Source organism: Notechis scutatus, chromosome Z (assembly GCF_049901735.1).
Source record: "Notechis scutatus isolate UNSWTSFEM ecotype Mainland chromosome Z, rNotScu1.2, whole genome shotgun sequence".
NCBI lineage: Eukaryota > Metazoa > Chordata > Lepidosauria > Squamata > Elapidae > Notechis > Notechis scutatus.
Genome location: NC_142025.1, coordinates 74,754,065 through 74,773,234, shown reverse-complemented (window position 1 = coordinate 74,773,234; position 19,170 = coordinate 74,754,065). Strand labels below are relative to the sequence as shown.

Below are 19,170 nucleotides of genomic sequence, written 5' to 3'. Positions count from 1 at the left end.
TCACCTAAATTGATTAATATGGTCAATATTCAATGCATCAGTCAGTGAATACTGAAAAGCATTGGATGCCTGTTTGATCATCAGTTGGACCGGAGACATGAAGAATCCCTCACAGACTTTCAATAACCATCTACTTAAATATGTCTTACATAATTTGTTTGCCTTATTTTGAAGCTCAGCCCCTTATGATCTGTCACTTCTTAAACTGATCACATGCTGATTTATTTTGCTACCTCTCCTTTCCCTTTCATTTTCTTAGTTTGTTCATATCACTTTTTATTCTTCCAGCCTCATCTAAAAATCATGTGAAAGAAAGCCTCTTTAATTTATCCTCATTTTCTATATATTCATATATTTAATTATCTATTTATCCGATTGTACTGTGTAGCTTTGCTGTTTAGCAACTATTAATAATGTAATGGAATAAATTTTCAATCCAAACTATCAGTAAACTGTTATCATCTTTTCTTTATGAAGTCATTATCAAGACTTTCAAAGCCATAATCACAAATTTATATAATTACTAAGAATCAAACTATTACATAATATTAATATTAATTTCAGATTACTCATGTTAAAAAAAAAGTATTTTGTTTCCTCTTAGATTTTCAGTATCAAAATAAAATATTTTTAAAAAATTAAAATACATTTCCCTAACTGAAAAAAAGAGAACTCCAGGAGATACAAGATATTTACACAGATCAATACAATAAAATGTATGGTCTTTTCCAAAATAATCATTCTCTAAATAGGCTAAAAGTGTACTGATTGCTTATTTTAATATTCCAGATCATGAACTCTCAGCAAAATAATTCAACTTATTTATTTTAATTAGTAGGAGATTCTTTCTCTAGTCATCTTGCAGCCACCTAAACTAGGGGTCAAAAATCAGGTAAAATTAATGTATTATGAAATATAATATCTCACTTACTCTTGTTTTGAATCAGCATCACAGTTGCAATTGTATTTTGAATCAGTACAATTGCGTTCAATGCCACAGGCACATTTCTGAATGCCTGGTCCAGAGCCACCCCAGTAGGACTGCTTTTCATTGGCACGCCCGACCCACCAGGTATATGGATTGCCATCTGCAAAAACAAGGAATGGAAAATTAAATGCAGCAGAGTTTCATAATATGAAAAAAGGATGCTTTTATTTTATCTCATGAGTCATTTAGCCCTTCTTGAAAAGAAATGCATTGCTCTAACATGATTAGATACTTTGCTTCAACCAAAGAATGTAGAGTCACAACCCCCTCCATATATTCCAAATATACTGCACCCAAATCCTTGTAATCTAATTGATACTTTGTTATTAGTGACAGCAGCAAGAGAAATATTGCATATTCTTAAGCAGACCATAGTTACAGTAAGTTGTCATCATTATACAGTGCATTCAGACAGCTTTCACTTTTGTCAATTTTGTTATGCTGCAGCCTCATTCTACAGTTGTTGAAATTCATTTTTTTTCTCATTCATCTACATTCAGTACCCCATAATGCAAAGTGAAACCCGAAATTTAGAAATCTCTATAAATTTATTAAAAATAAAAAAGTGAAATATCACATTAACATAAGTATTCAGATTCCTTGCCACGACACTTGAAATTTAGCTCAGGTGCCTCCCCTTTCTCTTGATTGTTGCTAATATGTTTCTATACCTTGATTACCATCAATATATGGTAAATTAAATTAATTGAACATGATTTAGAAAGGCACATATGTCTCCTTAGAGGGCCTCACAGTTGACATTGTAGCAGAGCAAAAGCCCTGAGGTCAAAGGAGAAGAGCTCAGAGAAAGAATTATTGCAAGGCACAGATCTGGGAAAGGCTACAATAAAATATCTGCTGCACTGAAGGTTCCTAAGAGCACAGTGGCCTCCACAATTTTCAAATGGAAGAAGTTTGGCACAACCAAGAGCTGGTCGCCTGCTTAAACAGAGCAATCAGGGGAGAAGGGCCTTAGTAAAAGAGATGACCAAGAACCTGATAGTCACTCTGACTGAGCACCAGAAATCCTGTACGAAGATGGGACAGAGTTCCAAAAGGACAACCATCACTGCAGGTCTTCACCAATCTAGGCTTTATGGCAGAGTGTCTAGATAGAAGTCTCTCCTCAGTGCAAAACACTTGAAAGCTTGCTTGGAGTTTGCAAAAAAGCACCTAAAGGATTCTTAGACTATGAGAAACAAGATTCTCTGGACGAATGAAACAAGATTGAACTGTTTGGCATGAATTCTAAATGTCTGGAGGAAATCAGACATTGCTAAAAATTATCCCAACAATGAAGCATGGTGGTGGTAGCATCATGTTGTTCTTCAGCAGCAGCGACTGGGATACTGGTCAGGGTTGTCAGAAAGCTGAATGAAGCAAAGTACAGAGATATCATCAATGAAAACTTGTTCCACAACACCCAGGACCTAAGATTGGGCTGAAGGTTCACTTTCCAACATGACAATGATCCAAAGCACACAACCAAAACAAAACAGGAGGGACTTTAGGGAAAACTTTGTGAATGTTCTTGAGTGGCTCAGCCAGAGCCATGACCCTATTGAATGACCCTATTGAATATCTTTGGAAGGATCTGAAAATGGCTGTCCACCAATGGTTATCATCCAACCTGACTGAGCTTGAGAGGATTTGCAAGGAAGAATGGCAGAAAATCTCCCAATCCAGGTGTAAAGCGTGTCGCATCATACTAAAAAAACTTGAAACTATAATTGCTGCCAAAGGTCCTTCAACAAAGTACTGAGTAAAGGGTCTGAATACTTATCCCAAGGTGATATTTCAGTTTTTTCTTTTTAAATAAATTAACCGACATTTCTAAAATTCTGTTTTCACTTTGTCATTATGGGGTACTAAGTGTACATTAATGAGAAAAAATGAATTTCAACAACTGTAGAATGAGGCTGCAGCATAACAAAATTGACAAAAGTGAAGGGGGTTTGAATACTTTCTGAATGCACTGTACTTGAAAGAGGGAAAGAAAAATCATGTTTCCTGTGCAATTGTCAAATATGAAGAGTCACTGAAGAATGACTCAACAGTTACAGTTTTTTCAATTGTAGGGCAAACATTTGTCCAGTCAAGCTATGCAAATTGCAAAGTGTGTAAGTATTCATAGAAAAAGTCAATATGCAGAAAACTTCCGGTTTGTAAGGCTTCGGCGGCGGCAGGAATCCGCGATCATGTGTGGTTTCTGCTGCGCTCGCCGCTGGAGTGCTCCCGATCCAGCCGGATTTGGGGGCTAATAGTTACCCCGTAGAGGTAACTGAAGATAGGGGAGAACCAGCAGGGGTCTGGCGGAATCGCAACCCCCCTTCTCAGCTGGCTTAACTCCCTTTTCCGAAGGCGGTGGAGCGGCGGTCAGCAATGGCTGCCACAAAGAAGCTTTCATCCAGATAAGAATGTGCAGGAGGAAGCTGAAAAAGTTCTGGCTGACTGGGATAATAAGTAGCATTTAAATACCCTGGAATTTTAATTTTGTCAAAGATACATCGTTCCCAAAGAAGATTGGGAAAAGCGGTGGATGAAAGTTAAAAGGGAAAGTTTGTTTTCTCTCACTCTCCTTCCTTACGGTGATAGCAGATGGAAATTGGAAAAACCCGTTCTGGCACCAGCAGGTAATTAAATTTGAAAGTTAAAGCCAAGGGGACATTAAAGATTTCTGAACATTGAAAAAGAATTTTTTTTTTTTTACTCTTTGCTATAAGTGGAAGGGAGAGGAAAAGAATTAACATTAAGATTTTTGCTGGAGGAGGCTGCTTGGAACTTATAAGACTAGAGTTAAATTGTAACAAGACTTCTAAAAGATACATTTTGGAACTTTACAATTGAACTGTACCCCAGGAAGAGAAAGTATAAAAAGAAGAAAGTGCTAAATGAAACAGACTGTGTGTACTTGGACTGCTTGGTGACTTTGGGATCTTTGGAAATTATTATTTGAAAGACTAAAAACTTTTGGGGTGTTTTAAAATTTTTTTCACTATGGCATTACTTGTTGATGAACTGAAAATGGAATTCAAAAAGCTAAAAGAAGAAGAACAAGAAGGGAAGGGCTCTTCTGGATCTGTTTTTCATTTTTTAGAAATGGTGATTTTTACCTATCAGCAATTGCAAGAACAAGAAGGCTGGGATGAAGAAGAAGAAGCCATCTTTAATGAACAAACAACTTTAGTTGGGGAAGAAAAGGAAAAGAGGGGAAAGAGAATGGAGAATTTAAGACTTAAAAAAACAACCAAAAAAGGGAAAAAATAAGGTGAAAAATCGATACAATGTCAGAAAGCAACAGAAAAGAGGAATACAGAAGAGGGTGGAGATTAAGAGGGTGGAGATCAAGAGAGAGGGGGGGGGTAAAAAGGCTAGACTGGAGAAGAAAGGAGAGGAAAAAAGGAAGAGAAGTTACAAAGGTTTGAAGCAAGATGTAAAGAAACAGGATTTATTCAGAGATAATGGGTAAAAATATAATTTTAAAAGAGATTCTGCAAAAGTACATAAGACTGTATTGTGGTATTTATATTCGAAATAACGTTAGAAAACTGGAACATTATATGATTATAAAATGGGATAAAATATTAAAAGGAATGTGTAAAATGCTTAAGATTTAATGATAGAGTTTAATTTGCTATGGATTATTGTTTTAATTATATTATAAACTTATCATTTTCTTATTTTAAAATATAATATGTAGCTTTAGAATGTACTAAGCAGAATCAGAATGGAAACTATATATTATTTTAAGTGTTAAATTTAGGGGAAAGATATAAAGGTGTCATACTTCAATCAGTGATTACAGGAGAAATTTTGTGTTAATGAGAAAAGATAATAGATAATTGAAATAGAACAGACAAATGATACAAGCATAATGATTTAAATTGAGATGAAATAAATAAGACAGAATTAAGAGAGTAAAAAGAGGGGAGAAGCTATATAGAAAATGTAGAATGATAAATAAGATATGAAATGTGAGCATGAATTTGATTTATGTCTGTATAAAAAGATGTAAACCGGGACTAAGCCGCTTTCCAAAAAGAAGTTTTATGTTTTTATGTTTTGTGTTTTGTTTGTGTATGTTTGTTTATTGAAAATTAATAAAACTTTTATTTTAAAAAAAAAAGTCAATATGCTTTTAAGTTAGGAATATTCAAGATAAACAAAGTAAGAACTTAATTCTTCACCCAGCATTTGTTCTTCAAGCAATAATAATATATATTTATGAAATCTCCTGAATTAGCACCAATATATCAATTGCATGTCCATAGAGTTTCAAGAATGAAATAATTTTGTATCCAAGTTTTCTAGTTTTTCAAAGTGAGTAATAGATGAGATTTGACTCTATGGATGTAGCTGACATACAACTTCTTGATTGGAAGTTCTATGAATAAAATGAAATAGATAGGCAGTAATCTCTTGAAGATTACTTAAAGGGTCCTAGAATTGCCATATCATATGACGGATATCCTTACATTAAGCTAATGCCAGGCATAGTAGTTTCATTTATAGGTTATTTTTACATATATTTTAAAAAAATTAAATATGTGTGCTGTTATCCTGTGCAGTGTCTTTGATATCAATGTTCCAGTCACAGATCTACATGGAGTGAAAAACTATTTTAAACTGGATGGTGCAAATCCATGTCTGCTCAAATAACATATCTTTCCTTCCTTTCAAACAGAGAAATATTTATTACACAGCAAGCTGGATTTGCATGACCTGTTATTGCATGATTAAATGCACCCCAGTTTATTCAACCCAATTTTCTACATTCTCATAATATTCACCACATGGGCTGAGGTAGCACAATCTGTCTGTATCAAAGTTAGTTGGCTAGTTGTTGTATGTGCTTTAATCACAGCTGTCAGTTATTCATTTTCCAATTACTGAACTTTTGAAAAAATGCTTAGCCATGCCTATAGTGATAATCAGACAGTTGATGAATTCACTCTATTTGACAGTTGTGAATTCTTTCCCTGAAAAAGCCCAATGGGACTTCTTGGTTAGAGACCTTAAGGAAGTCTTTCAAGGCAATTAAATACTGTGATGTAATGGCAATTTTAATCCATGCTACAAACTTTAATTGTAATAATATTATTTGCTTTGTTCTCAATATATGGATTTTTATCCACATAAAATGCATTTTTTGTATTTTATGAGACCACATAATTTTTTAATTAAAAATATCAAATAAAAAAAACCCTAACCATCTATAGCAGTAATGGAAATCCATGTACTGTACTTAATATCAACACAGTGTTTTCAGTTATTGGTGGCATATTAGGTGCCTCATTGTCAGAATATTCATGAAGTAGCAGAGGCATGGTAACAAAGTCAACCAATGAATAGACATGGCAATGGACCAGCCAATGGGAGCTGAATTGGAAAGTGAAACTAGAAGTAGTCTGGCGTGGCTCTTACTTATCCTGTCGGCTGAACTGAAACTGCTTCTCTGCCTGCCTATGTTTTTGCTTGTAACTTCTAAGTTGGAAGAACCGACTTTGGTATTATACATTTACTTATATATTATTATGTTTATAAAGAAGTTAATGAATCTTGCTGAATAAGTCATCAGTGTGTGCTTTCTGGAGTTGAATTTCAGCTGCAAAATCTAACAGGTTATGGGCCCAGAACACACAAAAAGATTGCATTGCTATTTAAGCTGAGAGAGACTGTCTGTATTTAAAAGGAGAAACAAGGCAGAGAAAAGCTATGCAACATGGCTGATAAAATTAAGGAGAGCTCTCTACCATGATTGGGTCAAAAGAATTATATAATTTGGGCTGCAAAGATGGAATGTTTCCTGAAAGCTAAGGAACTGTGGGATATTGTGGAAAACCCACCCCAAGTGCCATTAACTGCTGCAGATCAGAGACAGCATGATAAAGCAATGGCTTTATATCATCTTAAGTTTAGAAGACGAACAGGAGGGAATGGGGACTTTGCGGTATCCTTCCCCCAGGATTGGGGCGGGAATGGAGATTTTACAGTATTCTTTCCCTGCTACATCCACCAAGCCACACCACGCCTACCAAACCATGTCCATTTAACCGGTAATAAAAATTTTTGAATCCCACATCCAGACTAACATACCAAGTTCTAAATTATAACCATTGCATAGGGTGATGAGAAAAAAAGGATTTATATGTATGCCAAAAATGTTCATCTCACCTACCTTGCAATTGTTTGCAAGCAAGTTTGTGCAGGATTGTTATAAGCCTGACCATGAAAGTGTTTAAGGACTTAATATGGTAATATTTTCAGAGTTTGCCAGTGATGTCAAGCAAATATTTAACAGCTGCCTTAAATAGCTATTCAGTTTTGAAATCTAGTCTGCTACATGGTTTATCTTTACCACTTAAATAGTGACACGAGAATACATGATGTAACCTTAATATTTTATTAAGACAAGGATTTCTTCTGAGTATTTTGAGAAATATAGCTCTCCAAAATGCAGGTCTCACATAATATACTAAGCCATCATCTGTTTACCTGTGTCATATTGGCTTGGTTCATACTAAACCATAAACTAAGGATTACAAATTACAGTATTAGGATTCACCAAAGATGCTACTCCCCCCCAATAGTCTCTCAAACCCAAAAAATGAATGTTATGCAATCCTAAAAAAATGATTGAAAAAATGATTGATTAAATGTGATTCAGAACATTTTGATTTAGCATATTGGTTGAATTGAGTTAATTGAGAAAGATTGTATCACAGGCAGAAATGAGAAGTTTTCTTAATGAGAAGGGTTATTCTTTCCTTTTTTATATAGATTCTAAATGTGAAAGTCAATTTTAAGTGAATGTCTTCATTAAATTAAGGAGTAATAACATGTAAATTAAGGAGCAATTAATTAGTTAAATCATAAAACCTGTTTAAAGAGGCAACAAATAAGAAAGAGAACAAATTATTTGTTTGCATTATTATTTATTTGTTGATTGCTGCAAGTGAATCAGCAGAAACAACAAGCAGAAATGTAGAAACAACAAGCAAAAATGATTACAGGTGGGCTCCAGTCATCAGAATTTACATCAAGTGCACTTCCTCTTTTAGAAAGACAGAAGCCATGTTTGTTTCCTTTCCCCCTTCTCACTTGGGGAACAAGGCCTCTTCCCCCTACTATTAGCAGATGGGTCAGGACGTGCATTGCACAAGCCTACAAAGCGGTGGCTCTTCTGGTGCCTCGAGGTCTGATGGCGCACTCTACCAGAAGTGTGGCCACTTCAGCTGCCTGGGCCACCCAGGCATTCTTGGAAGAGATTTGCAGAGCGGCCACGTGGACATCCCTGTCTCCATCAGACACTACCATCTGGATTCCTTTGCCTTAGTGATTACGGCCTTCGGCAGACGGGTACTTCTGTGAGTGGTTCCAGTCGGAGTGATTGGCCGGATGAGGACCCACCCGTGGACATGCAAGCTTTGGTATGTCCCATCCTGGGCTCTTGCTGCAGCATGGAGGAGAATGGGCATTGATAAATTTACCTGTGAACGCCCTTTCTATCTATGCTGCGAGAGAGCCCAGCCCCTCCCTTGGTTCGTCTGGAGATGGTAAAACATGTTAATGTAAGAGATTGTTTGCTTCTAGAGACACTTCTTCAGTCTGTCAAGTATCTTCACCAAGATACTCCCGGGGGCTGGCTTTTATATATACAAGAACAGACTCAGCTTAATGACGTCATAAGAAGGAGTCTACCCCATCCTGGGCTCTCTCACAGCATAGATAGAAAGGGCATTCACAGGAAAATTTACCAATGCCCATTCACATACTGACACCAAAGCGTTTCTAATATAGTGCCTTTGGAAATATTTGTGTGATTTATTTTTCCTCTACCATATGAATGCGTGCCATCCCAATTGTACTTCTGTTGTCAATATTCTTTTGTTTTTTTTAATTTATCCACTCCTTCACCCATGTGAGTATTGAAGCCTGAAAGTACAGCTCCCAATCTGGGAGCCCGAACCCATCCTTGTTTTTAGTGTCTTGTAGGATTTTTATTTTAATTCTTGTTTTTTTGCCCTGCCAGATGAATTTAAAAATCAGTCTATTTAAGTCCTCAAAGAACCTTTTTCATAATTTTATTGGGGTTGTTTGAAATAAATATAACAATTTTGGTAGAATGTTCATTTTTGTTGTGGATATCCTTCCAACTAGTGACAACTGTAGGTTTTTCCACTTATTCAGATCCATCTTTATTTGCTGTATTAGTTTAGCATAATTGACTCCTTTAATAGATATGCATCTTGCTGTTTAGACAAATTCCCAGCCAAATTCTTTTTAGTTAGGTGCACGCCCATCTTTTCTGACAATTTGTTTTTCTGTTTATTTGTAAGGTTTTTTTGTCAATATTTTAGTCTTTTCTTGTTTATTTTAAATCCTGCCACAGTGTCAAACTCTTTTATTTTTTTATTTTATTAATTTGGGTCCTATTTCTAAAGGTTCTTCCAAGATGAAAATTAGGTCATCTGCAAATGCTTGTACTTTGTATTGTTCTTTTTAAATTTTTAAACCTTTTATTTCTGGGTCTTGTCTGGTTCAATCTAAGTAAAACTTTTAGAGATAACATAAATAGAAGGGGGGATAGTGAGCACCCTTGTCTTGTACCTTTATTTATATTAAAATTTTCTGTTATTTCTCTATTTATTATCACTTTCGCTGTTTGGTTAGAATAGATTGCTGGAATCATCTTTACAAAATTTTCACTGAAATTCATATTTTTCAATTGAAGTGCCAATCCATATTATTAAAGGTGTTTTGTGCATCTGGGAAAATTAATGCTAACTGTTTTTCGGGATGGATTTCATAATATTTCAATACATTCATAATGATCCTCATGTTGTTTATCAGTTGTCTTTTGGGTAAGAAGTCATTCTGGTCAGAGTGTATGAATTCATTTAAAAAGCTTTTTAGTCTTTCCAAGTTTATAAAGGAAAATATTTTATAATCTATGCTTAGTAATATTGGCCTATAATTTTTTATTTATTGAGAGTCTGAGTCTTCCTTTGAGATTAGTGTAATGTATGCTTCTATCCAGGTTTTGGGGAGTTTGGCCTTTAATAGTGCTTTGTTGTAAACCTCCAACAATATTGGTCCTAGTACCGTATTTGCCGGCGTATAAGACGACTTTTTTGCCCTGAAAAACATGCCTCCAATTGGGGGGGTCGTCTTATATGCCGAGTCGTCTTATACGCTGGCAAATAGTAATTGGGAAGCACTGCGGCTGCCCGCGGCTGAGGCCCTTTTGCACCGTGGAAGCGAATCCCGTGAAGCCGAAAGGAGCAGCCAGCCTTCTCCCAGCTCCCCAGGAAACAAGGCTCGCCCGAGCTCCGCTGAGGTATCCGGCTGGGGCTGTCAGGAGTTGTTACCGCTGGTGCGGTCCGCGGGTCAGTCCCGCGTTGCCTCAGGAAGGAAAGGCAAAACCAGGAGCCGCTGCTGCCATTGCAAAGCGCCGCGCGCTCTTCCTTTTGCCTTTCCCTTCCCGAGGCAACGGGACTGGAGCCGCGAGCCGCGCCAGCGGTAACAACTCCTGACAGCCCCAGCCGGATACTCAGCGAGCCCGGCGTGCGAACTCTCGTTCCTTGGGAGCTGGGAGAAGGCTGGCTGCTCACCGGCTTCACGGGATTCGTCCACGGTGCACAAAAGTGCCTCAAAAAAAGTGCAAAAGTGGAAGGCGTGCGGAAGAGGGGGAGAGTATATAACAAACTATATTTTGAGTGGAAATGTTGGGGGTCGTCTTATACGCCGGGTCGTCTTATACGCCGGCATATACGGTATATCTTGTAAAATTTTATAGAGTTCTGCAGAAAGTCCGTTTGCTCCAGACATTTTATTGGTTTTTTTTTTTTGCCTTTTAATTGCTTCCATTATTTCTATTGTCACTATCCTTTCATTCAACATTACTCTCACTGTGTCTGGAACTTTAGATAATGCAGCTTTTTCCAAATATTGTATAGTTCTATCTTCTGATCTTTGTTCTCGACTGTAGTTTCCTAAAGAATTCCTGAGCTATTTTCTTTTTGTCTTCATTCTGATGCTGAAGGATTCCCTTTTCATCTAATAATTGGTGTATCATTTTCTTCTCTTTTTCCTTTTTCAATTTATACACTAACAATCTCCCTGGCTTATTTGCATGTTCAAAAAAGTTTTGTTTCATCATTTTAATTTTTTGCACCATATCCTCTAGGTTCAGTTTATGTTTTATTAAATCACCTTTTTCTTTTGTCTTTTTTGTGGGTCCTTTTGCAGTTCTCTCTCTAATCCTTTAAGCTCTTCTTGTAACTTGTTTTGCTCTTGTTTCTTTTTCTTATTTCTTCTTGCTATGCATGTTATCGCTAATCCTCGCATATATGCTTTTGCCATGTCCCAGATGTTTTGTAGTGATGTTTCTTCTTTTTTATTTTCTTTAAAGAAAAAGTTCATTTCTTTTTCCATCATTTGTGTGACCTATTTATCTTTTAGAATAGTTTGATTCATTATCCATCTCAGTTTCTTCTTTTATCCATGTAAGTTTTATAGGATTGTGGTCTGCCCATGTGTTTGTTACTATCTCTACCTCTTAGACCTCTGTCCTCATTCCTGGAGTCATCCACATGTCTATTCTCAACCATGATTGATGCCTATTCAAGTAGAAAGTATATTGATTCTTCTTTTGGTTAAGCTCTCTCCAGAGGTCTTGCAGGTCCATTTCTTGTATCATGTCAAGAAGATTTTTGGGAGAGTTCTTGTTTTTTAAAAAATTTCTTTTGCTGCTTCTGTAATCTTTTTTAAAGTTTACAATTGCATTGAAGTCCCCTATGATGCATATAGTTTCATAAACCATTTCTGTTATCTTTTTATGAAGTCTTTTGTAGAACTCTTCCTGTTGCTTGTTCAGGCATATATTGCAATCAAGAGAAATTGTTTCTGGTTTATTAATACTTCCATCATTAATATTCTCCTTCTTCATCTGCATACATTTGTTTAGTTTTTAATGATTCCTTAATATATAGTACTACCCCCCTTTTCTTTTGATGTGCTAATGTTGAGTACAATTTCTCCACTTTAGGGTGTTCCAATAGATTACTGTATTGCTTTTCAATATGCACTTCTTGGAGACAAATTATATCCAATTTTAATTTTTGTAGTTTGGTAAAGATTTATTTTCTTTTTATGGGGGAATTCAATCCATTTATGTTAACTTTCTTAACTTTCTCTTCCATCTTTTCTTAACTTTCTCTTCCATCTTTTCACTTATATATAGGTCTTACCATTCTAGTTGTTCTTATCTCCCTCTGCATTTTTGTTCTTGCCCTTCTGGTTTGTCCAGCTTGCTCTCCACCTTCTTTCTTTCTTCCTGTTCTATCAAAGACTGTCACCACCTCAAAAATGTCTTCCTCTTTTTCTTCCACAATGTTCTGGAACCTTAGATAAAACAACGCCTTTTCCATTTTGAGGAAGATTATTGTCTCCACAAGTTCTCTATTAGCCTGGGTTAGTTTATAATCCACTTCTTCCACTATTTTTCTGTTTGTTCAGTCTTTCTTTCTATTCTTTGTATTCTATGCTCATTTTTTGTTATTGTCTGTTGGGTAGTCACAATCTTCTAGTCCATTTTATGTATCTCCCCCTTCATCTCTCCCATTTCGCTTTTAATCTCATGATTTTTGGACATAACTTCCTGGTTTTTGGTCATTACTTCCTGAATCGAAAATAGAATTGCTTGCATTTTCTGCATTGAGCTTGACTTCTCCCAGGCTAACATGCTTTCCATCGAACATTGATTTGATGGTAATGATGAGGGCATAGATGTTGATGTGGCTTTCTTTCCTATCTTTGATATAGACAGTATACTTGTCATCTCCAATAGCCTGAAAGTGTTTCTCCAAATTAACAGACACAATAATTATTTTTACACTGCAATGATTCTTTTGCCCACCCCTTGTTATGCCACCTTCTGCTCTCTAATGTTATATTAATGAAGATATCAATAAGGATGAACCCACAATCCCAACAAAATATATATATAGGTCTAATCTACCAAGTTAATAATAATAATTTGTTAACAATTAATAGTTAAATAATTGATAAATGTTAAGCATTCTTAAATAATAATTAGTTCCTCCTACGACTTAATGGTAAGTGCTCCCCCCTTCTCCCATGAGCTGTTCAGAGCATCCAGTGATGGGAAGGTGCTTCAGTCCCTTCTAGGAAGGCTGGGCTTAAACTTGAGGACAATCCTCCTCCTCCACGAGACTCCTCCTTAGTGTCCCCAGTTTTAGCTCAGCCTTTCTTCAGACAGGTTGTGTTATTGTTTTCCTGGTCGGAACAGAACACTGGCGATTAAGCTGATTTATTTCTCAGGTCAGGTAATACCATAGTTTCTGTCACCAATCACGCCCCCTGGGAACCTCCAAAAGTCATTTTGCTTGGTTTTTTGTTTTGTTTTTACATTCCAGCCTCCCGAGGCTAAAGCCTCATAAACGGGGAGGCTTATCTTTCCAATCTGCCCGGAGGCTAAAAGCCTCTCCTTTCAGAGACATGCTGCCTTCAACTTCTAAACAAGGAGGCTTATCTCTCCGATCTCCCAGCTGGCTGAGTAAATACTCTGTCCCTTCAAGGTTTGAAGCTTCCATTTAAAAGTGCAGCCTTTTTTCCTTTTTATTACGAGACTTTTCCCGCACTACACCTCAGGGCAGGGAATTAGCCCCTGCGCCTTCCCGCTGAGTGGTTTTGCTTTCAGCAGGCCGGGCGGTGATAGCTGCTTTCATTTTCATTCTGCCACGAGGAAGCCAGTATTTTAAAGGCCGCATGGTTAAATTTGCTGAGTAATTGTTACTGTCTGTGAGGAAAGTTACCCAACAAGGTTTCCCTTTTGGGGGACCTGGGAAGGGGGAGTCCCTGCCACCAGTCCACTGGATGATAGAGGAATTGAACTGCTGGATTCCACAGGCAATAAGTACAGCTAAACTGATCTAATTATCAGTTACAGACCTCTGTGCCCTCATATAGGTGCCAGGTCTGGAGGGGGGTGTTCTGGTCTCCATATTTGATATTACAAGTACTTTATTCAAAAATTGACTTGATTGACTTAAATTCTACAAATCTTTAAGTTATTAAAATATAGATAGATAGATAAATCGATAATAAAGCAAAACAGAACAAGGAGACAACATTTGTTAAAGGCATCGGGGAACTATTTATTCCAGGATCCCCTGCTCCTTAAGGGAGCAGGCTCCTAGGTGTTCCAGCCACCTAATTTCATAGCCTCTTTCCATTGCTATCAAAGGCATTACCATGGCCAGCAGCTACAACTCCAGATCTAGATTAACTGCTAAAAATAGAGATGTCCACAGAGCCCCAAAAGACCTCTAAGGCAGCAGAGAAAGATGCACGCAGACGCCATGAGGCATTAGAAAGGCAGGTGGAAAAATGTACAGGAGCAGCTGCACAGCCCACCTCTTCACCACTCATCATACCCTCTACCTCACAGGCCCAGAACCTCCAACCGCCCCTCTGGATTTATTCAGAAGGAGCAGCATATTGATACAACCTCCCCAGGAGGCTCTTTCTAACATTATCTCACCAAGGAGGGCCCCAGAGGCAACATTTATGCCAACTGCAGCTGGCCTCAGACAAGAGGAGGAACTTCCAGAGGAAATCCCTGCCAACATGAGGGCGTGGATGGAGCTAGCTCTCCAGAAGGGCATAGCAGCAGGTGTCCAACAGGCAATTCAGGCAGGACGAACACCCTCAGCTTCGGTTTGCAGATCTCTTTCTGAACGATCTCTTGGCATCACGAATCCACATCTTCATCAGGTACCCCCCCCCACAGAACTATCATTGCCTACTGTCAGAGACCCTCAGTACACACAGGATATGGGAGATCAAGGGGATCCCATGGATCAAATGGAGAACAGGTCAGTACACACCATTGACCAAGTATTGTGAGAGGTGGATCTGCTAGAAAGGGGGATGTCTGATGATGAAGACCTCTCACCTGACCTCCCCATATTTACAGGATTATTCTGCCCACAATTATTTAAATCCCTGCTATTTAAGGCTAAGAACACTGCATGGCTGGATAATACGGGTACCCCTCCCCCACCAAATACTCCAGGGGAAGCAGAGGATCTCATATTCTCTCAACCAGTCACTGAGGCAATCCCTGTGCCACACATGTTTTTCAATTTAGTACAAAAACAATGGGCTGCAGCAGCCTCATATCCCACTCCCACAGGACATGATAAAAAATACTATAATTTGGCACCCAAGTTCTCTAAATTTCTAAACACTCCGGAAGTGGATGAGCCTATCATTGCGCTTGCAACTTCCTCAACCATCCCAAGTGAAGCTGAAGAGGCTGTCAAGCCTGAGGAAAAGAGGGCAAAACTAGCCCTCCGCAGGGCACATGTCTCAGATGCATGGGCCATCAGAGCGGCCACAGCTGCCTCCTTTTTCACCAGATTATCTCTCAGATGGCTCTGCCACCTGAGGGATACCATTCCAGCCTCAAACATCAGGGCACATCAAGATGCAGAGTTTTCAGCAGATGCTACCTTCAATATAGTTAAATTTTCTTCTAGGGCCATTGCTTCCCAAATTGTGGCTAGAAGGTAACTTTGGCTCAGGCATTGGCAGGCAGATGTCAAGCACAAGTGGTGGCTTGCCTCAGCTCCCATCTCGGAGAACAAACTATTTGGCAGTGCACTTGAACCCCTCCTAATTGAAACCAGAACCAAAAAGAAAATTCTTCCCTCTCTTTTTCATTGATCAGAGTCCAGGTCACCACAGCTCTTTCGTAGGGGTTCCTTTCGCCCCTTCTACTGACCCTACTATCCAAAATTTCAAAGACAGCCTGGATTCAGACAACAGACAGATAGAATTGAACCTGGGGACAGATATAGAAGGGGACTCCATCCTAGGAGACAATTTTGAGGAACAGGATCTAGGCCCTTCTGCAGGTCCAAGTAATGACCACAATGAGATTCCCATTGGCGGTCACCTAAAAAGGTTTGCCGATCAATGGGACTCCTCTACCACTGACGCATGGGTCAGGAACACAGTATGATTTGGTCTGGTACTGTAGTTCAGCTCCCCCCCCTGGATTTTTTTATGAAGTCCCCAATTTCCAGGGGGGCAGAAAAAAGGTTTCTCATGGACACAGCCATAGCACATCTACTAGAAATCCGGGCCATACAATCCGTCGCTTCTAATCAAAAAGGTCTTGGTTTTTATTCGCACCTCTTCATGGTCCCTAAAAGTTCAGGGGGGTGGAGGGCAATCCTGGACTTAAAATGTCTAAACCAATATTTAGTTTACCAAAAATTTAAAATGACCACTCTCCAATCTACTTACTCAGCATCAGAAAAAACGATGTCCTTACCTCCATAGACCTCACAGAAGCTTACTTACATATCCCAATTAGGCCCTCACATTTCAAATTCCTTTGTTTCTGTTACAACAACGTCCATTACAAATATATTGCTCTCCCATTTGGCCTAGCTTCAGCTCCCAGAACTTTTACAAAGGTCTTGGCTGCCTTGGCAGCATCACTCAGAGATAGATCCATCCAACTTCGATGCTACTTGGATGACATTCTTATTTTGCCATCTTCCATCCATCAAGCAAATTCAAACACTCAAACTACACTTGTAACCCTACAACAACATGGGTTCTCAGTCAATTGGTCAAAAAGTCATTTAACACCCTCTACTAGCCTCATTCACCTTGGCGCCATCATTGACATCCTGGAAGGCAAAGTTTTCCTCTCCCCTGACAGACAAGAAAGCATTAGAGATTTGGCTCAACATATCAGAACTCTTAGGAAAGTACAACTATGTTTCCTTTCTAAATTGCTCAGAAAAATGATTTCTTGTATTTCTATTATCCCTTGGGCCTGGTTCCATGCAAGAACTCTGCAATGGTTCCGGTTGCAATACCAACGTGCCGGGAGAGACGGCGCCAGGACTTGCGTAAAAGTTCCATCAACCATTCTCAGGTCTCTATGATGGTGGACACAACCCAAAATCAACAAGGGATGCCCTTTCAAGGATCCACACAGGTCGATTGTTACAACAGACGCCAATCAAGTGGGATGGGCCCCCCACTTCCAATCACATACAGCGTAAGGTCTTTGGACGGATTCAGAGAAGGCACACAATATCAACTGGCTAGAAATGAGCATGGTGTATGTGGCACTTCAACAATTCCTCCATTGCGTAACTGCAAAGGCCCATATCAACAAACAAGGGGGCACTCATTCCAATCTACTAATGAGGGAAGCAGAAAAGCATATTTCCTGTGGGCCGAAATCCATCTTCTCTCTCTAAAGGCTGAGCACATATCTGGAGTAGTGAATGTACAAGCGGATTGGCTCAGCAGAGTCACGTTGGACCAATCAGAGTGGCATCTGGACCCCAAAATCTTTCTGGAGGCTACTCGGAGGTTGGACCAACCAGTAGTCAACCTGTTTTCCTCCCCACTCAATGCACAGCTTCCCCGATTCATTTTGCGTTACCCATCGCGGGGAGCAGAGGACGTGAACGCCCTCAGATGTCACTGGCCCACCGGACTGCTATACGCCTTTCCTCCCCTCCCCGTGATCCCCAAATTGATTCAGAAGTTGCTGGAAGAAAAAGCGGACCTGCTATTAGTGGCTCCTTATTGGCCAATGTGAGCATGGTTCGTGGATCTGAAGGACCTCTCGACGGTACCACTGTGGAGGATCCCATCATCGGTCATATCACTGTCTCAAGGCCCAGTGCTACACCCGGACCCCCAATGGCTAAACTTAGCCGTATGGAAGTTGAACAGCAACATCTGAGAGATGAACACCTTTCTACTCAAGTTATTCACACTATTCAGTCGGCTCGACGTCCTTCGACGAACTGAATCTATGAGGCCAACTGGTGTAGCTTCTGCCGTTGGTGTCAGAAGGGTCAGATCGACCCCACTTCCCCATCAGTAGTGCAGTTATTAGAATTTTTACTGGAGGGCCTAAACAAAGTGTTATCACCCAATACTCTGCGGAGACAGATGGCGGCCCTGGCCACCTGTCTTGGGATGATTTTACCTCCATATCTCATCACTCTCGCATTTGCAGTTTTCTACGTGGTGCCAAGAACTTGGGGCCCCCTGTAGTGCACTGATATCCAACTTGGGACTTAAATAAGGTACTATTGGCTCTTACTACAGGTCCCTTCGAGCCACTAAGGACCACGACACTTCGATTTCTAACCTACAAAGTAGTTTTCCTGATAGCAATTACATCTGCCCGAAGAATCTCCGAACTAGCTGCATTATCGGTGCGCAAAGATCTCTGCATTTTCCATTTGGATAGAGTGGTTCTCAGATCAGATCCCTCCTTCATTCCCAAAGTTAATTTGGCATTCCATAGAGCTCAAGAGCTGGTGCTCCCAAATTTTTGCTCACGTCATTCACACAGGCTTGAACACCAATGGCACCGCTTGGATGTAGGAAGAGCCTTACGCATCTACATAGAGTGCACGGCGCCCTCCAGAAAGACAGAAACCCTCTTTGTGTCTTTTCAGCCTAACACCCTAGGGCACAAGGTTTCACCCTCTACCATAGGTAGATAGCTAAGGGCCACCATCGCTAAGTCGTATGACTCTCACTTAATTCCAGTGCCCCAAGGCATTACCGCTCACTCCACCACATGCAGCCACCACAGCAGCATGGGCGACCCAAGCTACAATAGAGGAGATTTGCCGAGCTGCAACCTGGGCTTCTCCATCTCCATTTATTATAAATTATAAAATTGACGTATTTGCTTCTGCTGCAGCTTCATTTGGTAGGCAAGTTTTGCAGCAAGTTATTTCAGGTCTGCAACCCAGACGGAGTCCCTCCCTTAGGACAGTGCCAAGCTTTGATATGTCCCATCACTGGATGCTCTGAACAGCTCATGGGAGAAATGGAGTTGGTACTTACCTGATACATCCGTTCTCTGTGAGCTGTGAAGAGCATCCAGCCCCTCCCTTTTATTCTGTCTGGTAGGGGGTCTGTTCCGGCCAGGGTTATTACATAGGCTTAAGCATATAGGGTATCAATACCTTGGTTTCGCAAAACTGGGGACGCTAAGGAGGAGTCTTGTGGAGAAGGAGGAGTGTCCTCAAGTTTAAGCCCAGCCTTCCTAGAAGGGACTGAAGCACCTTCCCATCACTGGATGCTCTTCACAGCTC

At 39.5% G+C, this 19,170-nt stretch overlaps 1 protein-coding gene across 2 annotated transcripts in view; it reads right to left on the bottom strand.

Annotated features, from left to right (window-relative positions):
* CNTNAP2 (contactin associated protein 2) overlaps positions 1-19,170 on the bottom strand; it is a 1,285,310-nt gene that overhangs the window by 202,443 nt on the left and 1,063,697 nt on the right. For both annotated transcript variants that reach the window (XM_087946425.1, XM_087946426.1), the window contains one exon: positions 932-1,088. In XM_087946425.1, coding sequence (XP_087802551.1) covers positions 932-1,088 — 157 coding nt within the window. The remainder of the gene's footprint in view (positions 1-931; positions 1,089-19,170) is intronic.